The sequence below is a fragment of the Aquila chrysaetos genome, chromosome 15 (assembly GCF_900496995.4).
Source record: "Aquila chrysaetos chrysaetos chromosome 15, bAquChr1.4, whole genome shotgun sequence".
Lineage (NCBI taxonomy): Eukaryota > Metazoa > Chordata > Aves > Accipitriformes > Accipitridae > Aquila > Aquila chrysaetos.
Genome location: NC_044018.1, coordinates 1,322,795 through 1,341,992, shown reverse-complemented (window position 1 = coordinate 1,341,992; position 19,198 = coordinate 1,322,795). Strand labels below are relative to the sequence as shown.

General features: G+C 42.5%; 1 protein-coding gene across 2 annotated transcripts; it reads right to left on the bottom strand.

Annotated features, from left to right (window-relative positions):
* Window positions 1-222: 222 nt before the first annotated feature.
* ESCO2 (establishment of sister chromatid cohesion N-acetyltransferase 2) lies at window positions 223-18,537 on the bottom strand. Of its 2 annotated transcripts, none has more exons than XM_030037821.1 (11): window positions 18,518-18,537; window positions 17,717-17,785; window positions 15,146-16,151; window positions 12,634-12,724; window positions 9,662-9,722; window positions 5,391-5,520; window positions 3,679-3,810; window positions 3,268-3,357; window positions 2,656-2,799; window positions 2,045-2,226; window positions 223-905 (listed from the first exon to the last, which is right to left on the bottom strand). In XM_030037821.1, exons 2-11 carry the CDS (start codon window positions 17,767-17,769, stop codon window positions 767-769), a joined length of 2,028 nt encoding a protein of 675 aa, XP_029893681.1. In that variant the 5' UTR covers window positions 17,770-17,785; window positions 18,518-18,537; the 3' UTR covers window positions 223-766. The 2 variants fall into 2 exon arrangements, with proteins under 2 accessions (XP_029893681.1, XP_029893680.1); XM_030037820.2 differs by lacking the exon at window positions 18,518-18,537 and adding an exon at window positions 18,199-18,269.
* Between the last annotated feature and the right edge of the window lie 661 nt (window positions 18,538-19,198).

Below are 19,198 nucleotides of genomic sequence, written 5' to 3'. Positions count from 1 at the left end.
AAAACAGTCTCTTGGGGATTTGTTAAAGGAAAGCCTGCTGTTAGGGGAAATGCCTGCCTTCAGCTGGTTAGAGACAAAGAGGTTACAACACATATACTTGTCCTGCTCCCCCACGCAGCCCTCAGCTTCTGTTTCAGCCACTGCTGCCTTCTCTGAACTCCTCAATTAGGAGAGCGTTGGAAGCATTCCCACATCTCTTCTGTGCACAGAAACAAGCTCAAGCAGCATTTCACACATTTTATTGAGAAGGCAGCTCCCGTGACAGCTTCCCCTGCAGCACAACACCGTGAGGGTTCCAGGTCTTACACACTGGGAGAAGTCCTGCCACAAGTCAGTTGTTTTAAGACATCTCCTACTCCTCTGTGCATAAATTTAGTAACTGCTTGTACTAAGGCTTCTACCCCAGACAAGCCCTTTACAGCGTGAAAACTGCAGAGAGCTCAGAATTACATACCTACACAGGTAGAAATTAGCCATATTTATATTAATTAAACCTTTAAAAGAAATTAAGTTACTCACAATAAAATTTAGTTTCAGAAGAAACCCCTACCCAAAATCCAAGCAAGGTTTCACAGCATACACTAAAATACAACACAACTCTGTACACAAAGTGACACACTCTCCCCCAGCTTGCTCACGAGGGGAGGAACAAGCACTCAGCAGGAAAACAGCGTTTAGGCAGGTAACAACGCTTAAGTGTTATTTTAAACACACAAATTATCTTAGATGATTTCAACAAACCTCAACTTCCAATAACCAAGTCGAATCAGTTGTTATAAATAAAATTGTAAACAAGGAAGTTAGGGGTTTGGCAGTACTTTGTTGCAAACAACTTGCCATCTGGTGTTGGGTCAGAGAAGGCAATTTCGTTAGTGCTCAGGTAGCAGCCGTACATGAACGTGCTCCTGAAAGAGAAAGCAGAGGTATTGGTGCGCTGCAACCAGCCAGCTGCTTTATCAGACTCCTAAAACACACCGCAGGGGTGTTTTCCTCTTTCTGCAGGGAGCTGTTATTTCTTCTGTCACTTTGCTTTCAAACCAGATAAGATCCTTGCAAGATGCCAGTTTGCCCTCTCAGATTCTGGCGTAATCAGGAACCAGGAGGCATTTTAAAATTAGCAAGAAGGATAATGTAAGACCGCATACAGGTAGAAAACCCACACGCACAGTTTTACATGGAAACGCAGAGGTTTCAGTTAAATATCTTGCAACAGTTCCTGAGTGAAGTCCACCACAGCAGTGCCAGGACTCTCGTGGGCACCCACAGGTCACCCAGGTCCAGCTGGCTCACACAGCCTGTAGGTTTGGAAGGTGTCATTGAGGTAGCACATCAAACCCTAACCATGGGAGGAAGGGGAGACCAAACACCGGCTGATGAATTTACAGAATACCGAGCTCCAGATACAATAATGAATGAATATAAATATATAAAATTATACACATATGTACTTATATACTTTATGTCTGTATTTTATATACACATAGTGAGCTATGTGTATATATACACATAGTGAGATACACAAAGAAGATATGTGCTACTACAGGCTCATGGACTGCCAAGCTCCCCCTCAAGGCAGTCCATATTAATAGATGAAGGGAAATTTTTAACTCTTCCTCCCAGTTTTGCCTGTGCTTGAAAAGCTCGGAATTTCCTGCCTGGAAAAACTCAAGTGTTTGGGCCCATCAACTTGACCAGTAAAAAAAATAAAAAAATAAAAATTTTCCCAACAAGCACAGTTTGTCTTTGAAAATCCAGTCCATGTAGCTCTGTGTTCCGGTTATACCCAGTAGTTAACAGCATGGCCCACACTTGTGTCAGATTTGAAATAAAAATATTACTTTAATATTAGATATACATATAATATCTGTCCATTTGATATCCTTCCACTATGAAGTGGGGATTCCAGACTTGCTTAACAATACAAGTTTATCCATTTCCCTAAGTTCCTTCTAAACACTTTTTGCTGCAATCATCATTTCCTCCCCAAGGATAAATCCCAGCTGGGATCCCGGCTCCCCGCTGCCCTCCCACCACCTCTCCCTACCTGACCGTGTCCACCATGTGACGGGCGATGCCCTTCCTGCGCTTCGGGCCGAACACCCAGATCCTGCTGATACCGCAGACGGCGGGCTCCGGCTCCGTGGAGCAGCGCCAAGCCCGGTGGTGCTGCAAGGCGTCCTGGCCAGAGGACGGCACAGCTCCTGGCTCAGACAGCACCCGGAAAGCCTGCAGGGACAAGCAGAGGCATCAAACTGCTCCTTCCCAACAGGATGCAGAGCCACAGACCTTCCTGTGCTCCCAGCCTTGCCTTCTGCTCTCTTACAAGTCAGACCACCACCCAGCAAGGTAAACCAGAACCCAAACCAGGGTCAGATGCAAGCTCGCTGCAGTATCAGCCGTGCAAACTTGGCTAACTCCTGCCAGCAACGTCTCAACCTGACAAAAGCACAAGCTTTTCCTTAATTTCTTTTTTTTTTTTCCTGTGGCTTTTTTGGTTGGTGGTTTTTTTGGTTTTGTTTTTTTTTTTTTTATTTCCTTAGTTTTATTTTCCCCCCTCCTGCCCTAAGCCAGGATTTCCAATACACAGGCTTAGGCAAACAGCCCCAGTGATTAGCCTGCAATTTCAGCCCCTCCCCATACATTAATAACATGTACCTGCTTGATTGATTCAGCCACTAAGCACCCAACAATCATCTTCTCATTGGACACAAACAAGTATACTTTAGTCTTGGCTGGGCAGCTCAAAGAAACTTGCTTAAATCCCAATTCATTATCTACAATTTCTCGCACATCTTCTGCCTAAGAAAACAAAACCGGAGAGAGGTGTGTTAAGGAACCAATGCGCACATTCTTTGACTCTGGCATGAAACCTGTCAGAAAGGGGACTCGTTCCCCCAAATAAGCCTGTGCTTACACAAGATCAGGCTCTAACTCTGTAGAGAATGTTAAAGAACAGGCTCTCACTTGTGTCTTCATCCCTCTACACCTCTTGCTCAGCGCACCTGCCTCTCAACCCAGTCCTTGGGCCTGAAAGGATCAGGTTATGCTGGTGTTCTAAGAACAAGAGCTTCAGCACAGGGAACAGGGTTAGGATGTGTCAGGGTGGGTGTCCACAGCAACCTAGATTGCTGCCACAACCCCGTTCAGCTCTCCTGTTCACCCTGTGCACTGTCAAGCAATGTATGATCACACACTGAGGTAGTTCCAGGAGCTGAGCCAGCAGAAAGCTAATCTACAACATAAACCCCAAAGTAAACAAACATGTACCTTCTTGACGGCATATTTTGGGTCATTTGGAAGAATCAATACAATTTTCCCATCCCAGAACTCTGCCACAACCCGTTCTTTCTTCCAACCCTGCCACAGAGGGAGGAAAAAAAAAACAACCAAAAAACAAACAACAAGTTAGTGGTCTAGCGAAAGAGAGGAAGTGATTCAGTGCAGACTCTGGCAGATGAAGCTGTAATCTGAACCACTCCAGCTTTCAGGAATAAAGTCAAGTCACATTCATCAAACTGATGAAGGTAGACAGTTGCTGGAACTGCTTAACTTACACTTTAACCTCCCCTCTGGATGACAAAATGTTTGCCTGCAGCTGTCTTGACTTTGTACCTGGCTATCACACACCAATTCCCCCTCTGTTCTTCAGCTGAGCTGCGAGCACAGCCATCACCTTACCACATATCTGAGTCCCTCGAGGAATCTCTCGTGGTGCTGGATGTGCTGGGCTTCATCCTCTGGGCTACCAGCCGTGTAGATCATGCTGCACGACTTGCAAACTATGGCACCAAAATGCTTCTGACCGGCATCCTAGTAAGAAACAGAGCCAGCTAAGCACTCTGAAGCTGTTCAAAACCATGTTCAGTTTAAAGAATGAGGTTGAGAATTAGTTCTAGTAACAATCATCAAAGATTCAAGTACTTGTTTTCATTTGCATCTGTGGAGAGGAGGACTAGCTTTTGCTTATTTGCAGAACATTCAGAACTGTATAGCATTAAATTATCCAGGGAATACAATCAATGCATTATTTGGAACAAGTCTTGAAATAGTTCAGCAACATCCTCACTGAGAAAACAATGTAAAAGTGCACCACAAAAAACCAAAGGAAAACTCTGTACTGTGTTTTCATCAGTTATCTAAAAATAACTTCGTTTTTATCTCTGTCAGTACACAGGGAGGGGAAGAGAAGGAACTGAATGCCAGTTGTGCAAGCAAACAGCAGATTGCTCTTTAAGTAGTGAGGTGAAGTGAAGCATGGTTTGTTAAGGACTCATCTTACTTCTCTGCACTGGCCGATACTGCAGCAGCTGCTTTCCCTTCCCCACATCCCAGTTCGGGCTTCCTCCCCATGTCACAGCACCCACAGTCTGTCCCTCGTGGGCCCAGCAGTTTGACACGCAGCCGAGGCGTGCCGGGCAGGCTTGGAGCTTGTGGCTGGCCAGCCAGCCATGTTCGGGGTAGTGATGACTGCTGAATACATGCTGCTGCTTTCCTCTCAGCGCAGGCATTCATCTGGGTTTCTCCCTTCCTTGGGGACCAGTTTTCAAAACACTCAAAACTTTGTAACTGTGAGGTCTCAAATTTGACAGAAATCATCCAAATGACTCAAAAGGTGCTAGAAAAGGCAGATCAGCAGACAAGAATGATCACATAAGCCCTGTTCCCTCAGGAAACAGGCTTAAAAATGTCTGCATGTCACCAAGTGAGAACAAATGGTTTACTAAAAAAATTACTCATTGCTGAGGGCGTATTTTCTGGAAACCCATACGCGTGATAGCTAGATGACACGCGAGCCTCAATAACACCGTTTGGCCTCCTGCTGCTCCAAAATCAGTACTCCACACTGAAGGGCAGCAGCAGGAAGGCAGACGTGGAGCTACCGAAGAGGCACCCACTTGTTAACAGAGCGAGCTCCGTTCAGTCTCAGCTCTCGCTCGCACATTCCTGCTCCTATGCTGCCCTGGCTGACGTTTGCCGCTGTGGTTGCAGTGCTGTGCTGAGTCTGTTCGCGCAGCGGGCCAGGAAGCCGTGGGAAAGGAAAATTATCCAGCCAAATTCACTCCTATAGCATCTATACAGGCTTGGCTGAGTTCCTCTTTGGCTTTTTTTGTTTTGTTTTGTTTTAAATATTATGTTACATAAACCTCTTTTGAATTCCAAAATGTAATAAAGTGTTAGTCCCAGGGAAACCATAACAATGTATTTCCCAGCTACTACCCTGTCCTAAAGTGCTAAATATGTTAATCACTGCCGTGTTACTGTCGTCACAGTGTGGTCGGTTTGAGGTTTACAGTTGAGGAAAACTACTTATCTGTTAGACAAGACATATTTCTTGTTTCCTCACTACCAAGTCACCCTGAGGACCCAGCACACCCCGAGGGGAACCTTACAATGATCATCTGATCTCTGGAGCGCTTGCAGAGCTCTTTTGCCTTCTTGCTTTTCTGCGAGGTGTGAGATGTTTTTGCAGGTGGGCTGGACCCAAACAGAGAAGTCAGTTCATCCAGTGTAGCCTGCATCCTGAAAATAATTTCAGAGATGAAAATTAGTCACCGCAGACAAAGGTTAACATTACATGTTGGGTACCAGGGCAGGGTAGCAACTCTTATTACAGAACACCCCAAACTAAGCCAGGTACAGCATAGCTTCTTGACAGCTGTGGTGCCAGCTACCCTGGGAGAGGGAGGGAAGGACAGGGGCTCTAGGAAGTGCCACAATTGTATCAGAAGTTAAATAACTCTTGATTAAGCACCTCTCTCACTTCCACAGCCATCCCTTTCCAGGATATTGGAAATTCAGCAGCTCCTTGAACAGTTGAAGAGATACACAACAAACTGAGCAGCAGAGGGCCAGGTCTGTGAAGTATGGAAACTGTGGGTGAGGAAATAGGTGCTGCTGGGGCAGCAATCATCAAAGGGCTCAGGAAGATGAACACAGGGAGATGTGGCTATGAATACCTGGAAATGTGAGCATGTGCCTCGCTGCACGACCACACTGCAACCCACAGTACTTCAGCTTGGTCTGAGCAGCTCAGGAATCTGTGCCAGACTCCTGGACAGTGTGATACGAGGCAAGGATAAGGGTCCTACCCTGCCAGACTCAGCAGGGGAAGTAGCATCGTCTGAAGTCATCTTACAAAGCTTCGAGTGTTCCCAATTTTGTGAGGAAAGCTGACGATAGAGTGCATACCACATCAACACCACTCTCCCCTCAAGGGGAAAAAAAGGAAGAAAGTGAAAAAGTGAACTCCAATAACCTACGAAGCATTTCATCTAGGTTTCGATCACGGTGTACAAGAACATGTGACAAGGCTTTGGCCAAGAATCACCATAGTTTGGTCTCAAGCCCACACTCTGTCTACCCCTGGGGTCCCCAGACAGCTTCCCTACTCAGCTCCTGCTTCACCACCACAAGTCCCAGCTCCTCACACCAACACCACCTTTAGACCAGGGGATCGGCAGCATTTCAGGAAAAACCCTTGGTGCTCGGGCTAAGCTCTCCTCTGCCATCTAGCAGGGACATGCTCCCAAAGGGAAGCGGACCGAAGCAAGGCCAAGAGGAATTTTTCATATTCAGATCCAGACATGGAGGCTTTATATGAATTCTTAGGTTTACAATGTGGGCTTCAGCTACAGAGAAGCACATTGTTAGGGGTGTTAATAATCGCACAGGTTTTCTAACCTACCTTTAGACTTCTGCATGTAAGGTGGCATTTCTTAAGCAATCTTCAAATGGGAAATTTTAACTATTGTGCAGTGAACCTTAATATGGAACTAATTTAGAGATACACCAAACAATTTTATAGATTTGGATACTAAGAAGAATTTCCAAAGCAGAGATTTCATGTAGGAAAAGCTTGTGCTCATCAGCTTCCCAGGAGACAACTGCAAATCCAAGACTGATTTTCAGTTAATCACAAACACCAGGATTTCCACATATTCCACGGTTCCACTTGCACCACGGAAGGTATTTGAAAAGCCACATGAGGAAGCAAAGCAAATATTGCAATCAGATCTCTCTTTCAACACTTCTGTGGCAGAAAACTACAGTAGCGCAACAAGTTTTGGAAAGCTTATTTTGGCTCTTTTAGGAGCAACTTCAAGTTGTTTTTTTTTATGTTCACAATAAACTCATCTCAGGATGCTTTTATTGTTAACAAAATGTATCAAGAAGTTGATTCAATATGGGAGAGGCATTAGTAGCTCTGGTTCTTGTGTGAGAAAAAAAGTCTTTTTCCACTAGAGGTCTACGAGTACAACAGCAAATTAATGAAGAAATAAGCTAGTCAGAAGCACAGACACCAGGTAGTACAATCACACCTTATGAGTAAAAAGTCCCAGTGCCTGCAAGTAATTTAGCAATATCATGCTTTTTACAGAATCAAAAAGCAAACTTCACATGCTTGTGCTTCATTTCCATCACAGTAAATAGCAAACTTGTGGTTTAACCCCAGCCAGCAACTAGGCACCACACAGCCGCTCGCTCATTCTGCAGTGGGATGGGAAGGAGAATCAAAAAAGAAAAGTAACTTGTGGGTTGAGAGAAGAAAGATTTAATAAATAAAGTAAAATAAGATATAATACTAACAACAACAATAATAAAAAATAGTAATAATTAAAAGTAATATAACAAAAAGAGAGAAATTAGACCCAAGTAAAGACAAGTGATGCACAGTGCAATTGCTGACCACACGCTGACCAACACCCAAGCAGTGATCCACCCCTCCTGGCCAAGTCCCCACAGTTTATATACTGAACATGACGTCCTATGGTATGGAATGTCCCTTTGGCTAGTTCGGGTCAGCTGTCCTGGCTGTGCTCCCTCTCAGCTTCTTGTACACCTGCTTGCTGGCAGAGCATGGGAAACTGAAAAATCTTTAACTTAGGATATGCGCTACTTAGCAACAACTAAAACATCAGTGTGTTATCAACATTATGCTCACACTAATTCCAAAACACGCTGTACCAGCTACTAGGAAGAAAATTAACTCTGTCCCAGCCAAAACAAGGACGCAAACATCGCCCAGCAAACTTACGAAATACCCATTCAGGTGAACATGGGAAAGTGGAAGAGAAGCAAGTGCTTCCGTTAATCCTTTTCACCCATCTTTATTACAACTTCTGCCTTTTCTTTGGCACCTAGATCAAAACTTCTGAGTGTGCTGCTACCTAGTGCTGCTGTACTAAAATTTCTCAGGTTAAAAAAAAAAAAAAAGTGCAATACAAAACACACCTGACCAGTGCAGTTAATGATCTTTGCACTTCAGGTGACTTCTGTATAGCAGACAAATACTTCCCCGAGTGCTAACAGTGAAGATGTTGGTCAGTGTTAGCCACAGCACTGTAATATTTACAAAAGCATATCACAGGAAAAGTTACTATTGAAAAGCAATGAACCTTATGGCAGAGAAAGTTCAGTTTGACACTGAAGTTAAAGAACGTGGGTATTCCACAATAACAAGCCTTCTGAAATCTTTAGCTCTGTACAACTCCAGTAAGCCAGTGCCTTCCCCAAGAGTGAGTCATTTCAACAGTTTAAAAATTAATACTGTAGGCTTAACTGGTAAAGGAGGTTGACTGTGACAGAAACAGAGAAGCTGCCAGTTCCTACAAGAGCCACAGACTGGCCTGAGCAGAGTTACTGACCTGCCCCGTCAGCCTTTCCAGCGTTACTCAATGAGTAAATCAATAAGTTAACTGGCCCAGTTAAACATAGAGTCAAATTTTCACATGCTGTAGGTGATGTACACAAACTTAGCTCAAAAGGTTGCTTGCAACACAGAATTTCTTCAAATGTGGCAAGAATGCACATGCCAGAGCCATCACTTCCATACCAATTGGTGATGTAGGCGTAGTAAACTCATGAACAAGCATGTTTGCTGTCTACAGTGCAGACTTAAACATATATACAGAAACCCATACCGTTTATTAGACTCTAGTGAGGGACAGCAATGCCTCTCTGCTCATTGTATGGCCAGCAGGCAATGTTATACCTTGCCACTACACTTGCCAAACTGTCCAAGTAAAGACAATTTGTTTTGACAACTCTGGTACCTACTCAAATTTGTAGTTAGTGCTGTCGAGGGTCTCTGGCTGATGGGAGGTGCAGGTCCCTAATGAACGGCCAGTACATAAAGACTGAAAGTTACTGCTCGTTGTGGACACTCCAGATAGGGAGTTACAGAACACTACAGAAGTAGTATAAATAAAAACCCCTCTACAGGGCCCAAACACCACCAAGGCTATGGCATTCTTGGTGATGAATATGTCCTGAAACAGTCCCCCTTGTTCTAATGATTTTATCATTAGCAACAGCTAAGAGAAAACGATTATTTCCTTTTTCGTTAAAAAAAAAAAAAAAATCAGCTAAATAATATGTACAACCTCACAAGTAAAATGTATTACAGACAGTAAGCAAATGTGTATTTCCTTATTCACAGGCTAGTATCCCCCTAAACCAAACACAACTTTCATCTTTCATCTTCCCTTTAAAAGGAAAAAAAAAAGCCAACCCAGTAAAAACCCCAGGCTCCCAAACCTTACAAGGATTGGGAGAAAGCTAAGCTATTGTTTTTAGAATTACTATAATTAAAAAAAAATATTATTCTGCAGATATGACACTTCTGATCATTCTTGGAGAGACTTAGCAAAGATAAGCCTACCTTTTCTTGCTGGCAGGGGGTACACTGAATATGGGGTAGACAACAGCATTTGAAGCAGATGCTGGAAAAGACGAATGAAGTTATTGTGGTTTAGAATCCTTTTTAGTTGCAGAACATGTCAATACATGGAAACAGAAATTCAAACACCAATGAGACTTCAAAATGATACACAACAGTGAAATTGAACTCTACAGACAAGAGCTTATAAGAGTACAGGGAAGCTGTTGATACTGCAGTATATAAAGGTTGTGTCCATGAATGGTATCCAGCCATAATTACCTTCAATCCACTGAAGTAACATTGATCAGGCTATCTGGTACTTTCCCCTCTCACATTGGAATTACAACGCAGAAATTTCTGCTGCACTAGTCTAGTGTTTCCTTGGCTATTAATTAAGAGTGTTAATCAAGCAGAGGTTTCTCCATTTTCCATTATTGTGGCTGAGGCAGCCTGAACCTATAGCTTCTTCATCCTAGAGAAGCTGGGAAATGATGGGCTCAGCGCTAGGTTACAGCACACAAGCTGGAAGTTTTAGGATAATTTAGCAAAGACTTTGATAAGTAAAACAAGGCAAATTATTAGTTAGGAATACATTTTCCCTCAAGTATAAAAAGTTTAGGTACTAGACTGCTTTCTGCTCTCATACTTCGACTGCATTCACAGATATTTGACAGAGAATTCATAGGAATTACAGAAACATAGTAAAGTACATAAGCAGAAGAGTGGCCCTAACAGCCGCCAAAAAATACACCATGAAGATGAACCAGTTGTTTCTAGGAAACAGGACACAATAAAAAAAGTCTCTTGTTAATATCAGTAGTGGAAAAGATCATGAGGAGTCATGAAGACGACACTAACAAACAATAATAAGCCTACAGCTTCCTAGAAATGTAGGATCTTAGAGGGCCAAGGCACTTCTTGGGAAAGGCGCCAGCCGGCAAATAATGTCAGGCAATCTTTGGGAATGTGATGGCAACAGCTTTATAAACAGGTAGAAAACACAGTAACAGGAGGCTTTTATACAGAGCTGGAGGTAGCATAAAGAAAAGTGGCTGGCAGCAGAGAGCACGCCACTCCTCAGAACAAGAAGAGGAGGCATGGAGAAATGGTGACCTTCAAGAAAACAGACTTCACTACGTTCCAAAAGTGGATGAATAAGTTCCCATGCAAAGCAAGTCTAAAGGGGTGGGGGGAAGGAAGCTCAGGAGTGCTGGCAATTTCTCCAAGAAACAGATTAAGACCAGATGTGTCAGAGAGAAGTGGAGTAAGAGACAAACACGGCTAAATCATGACTTTACCTCTCAATGGAAACTCAAGGAATCACAAAGAGAGTAGAAACCAGGGGAAAGCAGGGCAGCAACACGAAGGACTGAAAGGAGAAATGCCAAATTGAAAACTGAGTGCTACCTGGGAAGGCCACAATACCAGGAAAGAATCTTGTAACAGCAAGAGGAAAATCCAGAAGTTTCTGCTACCAAAAGAGGAGGAAACACTAAAACCAGATGACAAATGACAACAAATAATCTAGCGCTTTATTTCAGTCATCAGTAAAAGAATTAGTTGTGATGAGATCATTAGCGCAATTAAGACACAAAGGAGATCTGAACTTCCACAGCTGGGGAAAGATGTTGAGAGAACACTCAGATAAATTAGAACTTTTCAGGCTAGCAAGGACTGAATTAACCCAGGGCTGCTGAGGCTAGAATAGCGAATGCTGCCTATTTTTAAAACGGAAAAAATGGAGAAACCAGGAAATTAGGATAAAATAACATGACCTCAACTCCTGCAAACATACTGGCACATGTTAGTGCATACTTGGAAGATGAGACAGCAGGTAAAGGCCAACACATTAGTCTGCCTTAATAAAATAATATTTAAGCAACATATTTTCTTTTTATTATCACTTGTTATCCCCAAGAGGAAAAATAATAAATGTCTTAAAATTAATATATAACTTCTGAAAATTCCCTTGCATTAGTAGGGAAATACGGTCTCTGTAAACCAACCATAAGAAAAGGGGCAAAGTTGACTAGGGAAAAAAAAAAAAATCATATTCAAGTACTTATTGTTAATAATTCACTGCTGAAACAAAAAGTATAGAGTGGAGTTTCCTCGGTGACCATCAGGAGTAAACAATAATATATGTTTATAACTTTGTAGATAATACCTAGCACATAGGGGCATTTAAGAGTTTAATTTAAAAAGCATTCATGTATGGAAAATGGACAGAAACAAACAGACTAAAATAAGGATGAGAGGAACCACTATACTTAACAAGCTGGGGCACAATAAGGGATAGGGAACAAGCTGGGGCAAAATAAGGGATAGGGATCAACCCTCTGGGCAGCAGCTGCATGTAAAGCACTTGGGTTACCATCTGCCTCAAACCAAAGGCATCTCACAAAGTTTCCTGTGGAAATGTATGCATTCACTACATGTGAAATATATGAATCACTCCCTTCCTGCTAATTAGTGCTGGTAAGGCTCAGACAGAGATCTGTTTGGGAGTGCTGTACCAGGAAAGACATGACTCAGTCTGGAGAAAATAAACTAAAAAGTCAGATGCCTACAAATAAAGATTTAAAAAGGAAAGCTGAAAGAATCAGGGTAACAGTCCAGGGAGAAAAGAATGGGGAAAAAACATAATAATAGGTTTCAAATACAGTAATTTCCCAAATCTTACTGGGAATGGGCTATGTAGTAAAGCAAAGAGGAAAGATAGGTTAGACATCAGGATAAAACACAGTTTACATTCAGCTTAACACTAAAACAGATTCATCAGGGAAACAGCAGAATCTCCATGATCACTGTCCAGCTTATTTAAACATGAAATTATAGGACAACATGGGAATTCAGCAGAGCTGATCCTGCTGGGGAAAAGCCGGTAACCTAAGAGATTTTCAAAGTCTCTTCTGTGTCATTTTCCTACAGCAACAAAGGTCATAGACCAAGACATGTATAATCCAACTTACCTCGCTTATGTGCCTTACGCGGAGATTGACTTGAAGGAATAATGCAGTCATCTGACTCACAGGTTGTAGAAGAACTGATTTCATCAACATCCTATAAATTAAGACAATTTTCTTAGGGCAAAACAAAAACTCTCCAGCTGATGAAGTTGTCGGACAGCAGCTACAGAATCACATACACTTCAAGGGACCTTCACAATGAGCATTAATTGACATTATGAAGTGTTACCAATGGCTGTATTTTCCAATAACAAAACACAGTCTTAGAAGACTACCCATCTCACCATTATTAAAGTTACATCTGACTGCTGAATTTGAAAGTGTTGCTGGAAACATTGCATCCCAGCACTGAGGAAAAGTTCATGTCCTGCAGGTTGCTCACAGCCTTGAGGCGTACCATCGACATTTCTCATCTACCTGCCTTTGACTACTGTAAGACCAAATTCAGCTTATGACAATGATCGTGGATTTTGATTCTCAACATCTTAACACCTATGTATACCCCTGCTTTTGTTTTAGTGCAGGATGTGTTGGGTTTTTTTTTTTTCTTGTGTTTTTAAGTAAATCTTAACTGTAGAGGTTTGTATCATTTCTTTACCTCAGCATTTCTGGGACTCTGCTTCATTCTCTGTCTACAACTATGCATCTTCACAGCTTTTGGAAGCCTCTTGCAAATGTTCTATAAAAATAAAAGTTTGCCAAACTGATTTTTGCCTTGAACTCTGCTCTTTTTATACATGACAGCATATCATTTCCCATCAGGAAAGCTAGACAGTCACCAGGCAAAGCAACTGGCTGTAGCAGAATCTGAGACTAGATCAAGGCCAAACTTGGTCTGTATTTAGTTTGCGGTAACGAAATCACTACGTTCCCTTTTCAAACACTCTATGCTTCTGGTTAACCTCTGAGAAATAGTTTGCCAACACAAAAAACTGCCATCACAGCAGAATCAAATGCTTTCACGTTTGGTTTTTTTTTTTTTACTGCATGTGCAAGGTTAGATTGCACAAGCTAACATTTGTGGTTTATTAATGCTGCATTGTAAAAACATATTGACAATCAAGTCAGGAATGTGAGAGAGATACTAAAACAGTGCAGGTGAACAAAGGAGGCAATAAACTGTCTTTTATTGAACTGACACAGGAATATAGAACACATTAGCCCTATAAAAACAGCTTCCCATCTTGTTCACTACTTCCTTTCAATGCCAGTATAAAATACTAGAGTAGTATTGCACTGCCTTTTCCTACTTTCCTAAGTTTTAGATGCCAGAATGCAACAGCAAAATATCACATCAAGTGTAATGAAACAGTTTGCGAACCTGTTCTGAATTTGTATTTTACTGCTGCACGCGTTCCATTGCCACCCTTACCTTTCACACCTAAGCACCGCATTAGAAAGTGAAATCTACATACCGAACTAAATAATTCTCTACCAAATCCTAAAATTAAAAGTGAGGTCTGGCAAGCATTAACTGGTTGACAATAAGTGAGACTCATTGCAAAGTTTAACCATTCAGGCACTGCTAAACGTATTTGCACAAGAATCAAATGTATGTTTAAAAAAAAAACCCTACCCAAACAACACTTTTCTATCACCAGGAGTATTCACTGCTAAGGTTGCTTATATCTCTTCAGTGATATACAAAAATGTTACAGTTCTTCAAACACAGAACAACTCAGAAAAGTCATTGTTGGTTTGTTATAAAGCATGCGAAACCAGGGCTTAGCCTTGCTTCCTTGGAGAAGGGAGCTGCAGAACTAGCACACATAGTTCCTGCTGAGAAAAAAAATCGCTAAAAAGAGAAGCCCAGACCACACCAAGGCCTGCTAGTGCCGCTTGAATTACAGCACAGGCTGTCCCAGCAAGCAACATCTTGTGACCCAGGAGAAATCTCTAAATAAAGACACTCAAGAAACAATTTTGCTTTCTCTGTCCAATTACTTCACTGCCTGAGAAGCACACGGGTGGGGAAAACCAAAATTGGTTTCAAGGAGCACAGCAGCAGAACTCGAGAAGCGCCTCCTTCCGCCAAGCTTTGAGCAGGTAAGGTTTTGCAAACAGTTACCTGGGGAGAACACCCAGGATGTGGGCTCTTGACCTCCCACAAAACTCAGCAAGGTCAGCCTCGGCATTTGTTACATTTGTTAAAACATTTAGAAATTTCTTTTTCAGCTGCCCTTTATCACAAAAAAAAGAATACATGTTGTCTTTTGGAAAAACATCATGCAGAAAGCTTTCCTTTCAGCTGTCATAAATGGAATATTTCACCGCAACAGAGAGCTAGCGACAGATAGGGATGCTGACAAGAACTTCCTGAAAGTTTACCACAGTTTTATGCCTTCATAAGGCGGGAATAAATCTGTGAAAGTTTTCCTAGGCAAAATCCACTAATATATCTAAATAAACCCCCTATGTCCAAATAACTGGAGCATGTGTTACTTCCAGCTTGCTCAGAAAGCTCTGTGTGCGTCACCTGAAGGCCTCTGTGGGTCCTGATGACCCATCTACTTACCACGTTCTCTGCATCACTGTCTCCTGCAGCTGCAGACTTCGAAGCCCAAAACCGACCAGAGGTGCTTCTGCTTTTTTGCGGAGATGTTTTTCCTTCACATGCCAAATCTCTGTCTTGATTTGCACAGCTTGTAAAGTCCTCCCTGTTTTCATTTCCTTTCTTCTGAGGCACAGAAATACTTCTCAATATACCATCCGCCTCAAGAATTTTGTTTCTATCAGCTGAATTAGACTTTGTAGTTGTCGGTGGTCTGGGCTGATCGTTTTCTTGCAGAGATTTGGGGAGACCCTGGAGAGACTTAGTGTCTACAACTGGTTTTTTAGAGTGCGATTTCTTCCTGGCAGAAAAGAACGCTGCTCCCAACTGGAGTTTCAGGGCTGGTTTAACTGTCATGCTTAGGACTCTGAAGGGTGAATCCATCTTCTTTTTAATTAGGCAATTCACATTCTCTTTCTCCACACTGGGTTTTACCACTGGTACATCTCCTTTTGCCTTCTTAAGTGTTTTGGGGACAGTTTTGCCATGCTTGGAGCTTGTTGAGTGCTTGGTTGGCTTTAAGCTTGTTTTCCTGCTCAAGTTCATGTTCATCTTCTCAGTCCTGCTGGCAGCTGGGAGATTTTCCTCCCTATTCCTCTCACCCAAGGAGTGGTTCTCATTCAGTTGTTTCCTCTCAAGAGGAGTAAGGTATCGCTTCTCCTTGCTATAAAAAGACACCACAGGCATAAGGGGCTTGTACGAGGAAGCTGGCTTTGGGGATAATTTCCTTGAGGACTCCCTCTGTGCAGCCGTGGGAGCACTGGCTGCCTGAAGGGGTGAAACATCCAGCCTCCTCGACAGTGCCGGCTTCACCGGGACAGCCTCATTTTCTTTCATCTCATCACTGGAGCTAGATAACCATTTTATTTGAGAAGCAAACCAATCATTTCTTGATTTCTTGAGTGGAGACAGACCTTCAGCAAAGCCTATCATCATTTTTTTCACAGGTGTCTCAAAGGCCAAGGAAGAACTGTAAAAATAATTACAGAGCAAAACATCACATGTACTATTGAAAGCTTTTCAATTATTATTTCACTTAAGTAACACTTAATTTTCACTCAGCTTAGTTGCCTGTACTGGTATATGCTCTGTAACAAATACAAATATCAAATAACAAAATATAATACACAAATATCAAAAGGCCTAAGACTGTCTCACCATTCTCCACATTTTTTTTTTTAAATAGCAAATCTATTTTCCTGCCTGAACTTGTTAAAGCACCTGGGAACAACAGTCATTCTACTTTCTGGAACGCTGCCGACAGAATCAGTGCTATTCATGATTAAGGAGAAAAAAAAAAGTTTGATTTGTTTCAGACCAACTCTGTCAACTCAGATTTGTGCCTCTGAAAAAGCTCGTGCATCCCCCACCCCTGTACGTAAGACTGATAAAGCTGGGGGGGGAACTCACAATATTTTACAGCAGTTTCTGAAAGGCATGCACTGAAATCTCACTCTGACAGCTACGTCAGAGTCTCAAACCTCATCAGTAAATCACTAATAGCTTCTGAACATACTGCCTAAAAGGAGATAATACATTTACATGAAGGACACGTTCAGCCATTCCTGGTTGTAACGTATTTGGTGCGCAACATAGCGGGGCGTTTCCTCAGTGAGTATTTACACCCTATCTCAGGGATTTGTCTTTCCAATTCAGAAATCAAACTTCACTCTTGGTCTCCCCAGCCCCCCCCCCCAAATATTGGCAGGGGGGGGGAAGGATATATAGACAACAAACGTGAGAAAAATCTGTTCAGCTGGTAGAGTTACTAAAGAATAAGAAACAAGCTATACTTTTGGATTTAAAACTCATCTTTTTGTTCATGGCCACTAGCTCCTCCTCCACTAGATTTAGGGGGAAAAAATATCCATAATTTTTTTAGGTATACATAACAACAGAACTATTTTTCTGTTAACACTAGAAGGCTATTCAGATAATTTGTGCAGACCTCAGCATTTCTGTACTGTATATCAAAGTCTTTCCAAATGGGAAAGACTGAGGCTTTACCACAAAGAAAAGCAAACATCAGGGGTTTTATTTCTTAAGTTTCTAAACAATCAGTTTATAGGTTTCTACTGGTTATGTCTGGCTAGGTGTGTGTGTAAGTGTCATGTACAGGGATATGCACTTGACAGAGGTGACTGCCAAAACACAGTACCTTACTTTAATAACAAAAAAAATGCCCTAATGCAAAATAATGCAACCTACTAACATGGGCCTGCAAAGTATCAGCTCAGTGTAACGGCTTTTTCTCATTTCTAATTCTGTGCTATGCTATAGATTGAAGATCATTTTTAGATTCAGTTTCCCTACATATTAGATGAAACCTGTCAAGATGCTCAGTACAATATAAAAATGTTGTAAGTCACTGAATAACAAACATGGGCTGATGCTAACTGTGTCTCAGAAGCATCTTAATATTTTTTCCATTTTACACTAAAAGCTCTCAAGGATTTTAAACACCTATTTTATTCTATGTGCAGCAATTAATCTGGTTTTATTAGAAAAACAAAAATCTATGAAAAGTTAACATACCCATCGGTATCAGTAGAACTACGGCTCCTTTTCTGTGGGGTAACAGCTGCCATGTCTTCACCAGAGCACCTACAAGAACACAATTTTAATAGGTGGAAATAGACTTCCAGTAAAAAACAAAACAAAACAAATCAGTAAAGAAGGAAGAGGAGGAGGGGGACTGCGAAGAAAACACCGAATGGCAGCAGTTCAGGCATGACAGAGACTAGAACAACACAAGGCTCTGTTTCAGTTGAGCATAAGCCATAAAACAAGCGCACACAGAAGAGATCTTCCAGATCAAGTCAGATTCTGTCATCATGAACAAATGCATCCTAAAGTCCTTTTTCTAAAATGGAGTCAGATAATTCAGAAATTAGTTCTACTTTCTGTCTCTCGCAAAGCTCATTCCAGACCTCCCTGACACATTCCTAGAAACCTTCTTGCTCCTGCCTATATTTGCAGTCAGTTTATTCTTGTGAGGATTTCACGCTGGCATTTACCTCCCAGCCGAGACAGCTCTTTACCCAACAGACTTCTAGAGTTTCTCTCCTAGCTCCCATCTTGCCAAATACCATAAACCACGCTTTTTTAGCCTTCATTAACACAGTAGCCATTTAAAGCAGTTTAACACTCGATGCTGTTTATTCTCAGTTTGAGATCATTATCGTAAAATAGTAACTTTTCTGTTACATGGCTTTTCACAACTGAAACCCGAGAATAAATACTCTGTATCCAAGAAGACTAGTAATAAGAGCTCATGAACTGCTAGAAATAATAATTTATTCAATAATCTACCAGTAGGGGGAAGTTCCTCCCAACCTGCCTGCGTTAAGGCATTGCTGTTTTGGGAAAGTGGTGACTGATGACAGCTCAGACATGACAAGCTGTTGTCAAGCCCAGGAACACCAAGAACACACGTGGAGGCAGAGGATCGAGCCAGGAGCTGCATAGCTGCAGCAGGAGTTGTACAACCTCAGCACAGAGCAGTGCTGGCAGAGGGGAACTTCAAGAGAGGGCCCGCAATGCCTTAGGGCACAGGGCAACAACAACAAGCCGGCAGGTACCTGGGAAATAAGATATCAGGTACAGATGAAAGGGAGAAGATAAGAAAAGGACACACTGTTGGCAGGAGAGTCAAGGGGTGGGGGTGGGGAGGGCAATCCTTATAACTTGCACTATTAACCTGATGGTCCCATAGGCCACTCCCTGCAGAGCCCCTCCGCTGCCGGACCCAGCCACCCACACCCCTTCCCAAAATGCTCATAGTCCAGCTCCCAGCCAGCCCCTCACCCCAGAAGCCCCACACCTCAGTGTAGGATCAGACCTTCATCCCAGCACCCTGCAGGCACTCTACACCCTACTGGGGCACCAGCCCCTTACCACAGCACCCCACACATCTCCCACCCCCCGGGACCTAACCAAAGTCCCCCAAACCCCCCAGAAGCCCCCTCCCCGCACCTCAGCCGGGGACCGGGCCCCACGCTGCCTCCCCCTCCGTCA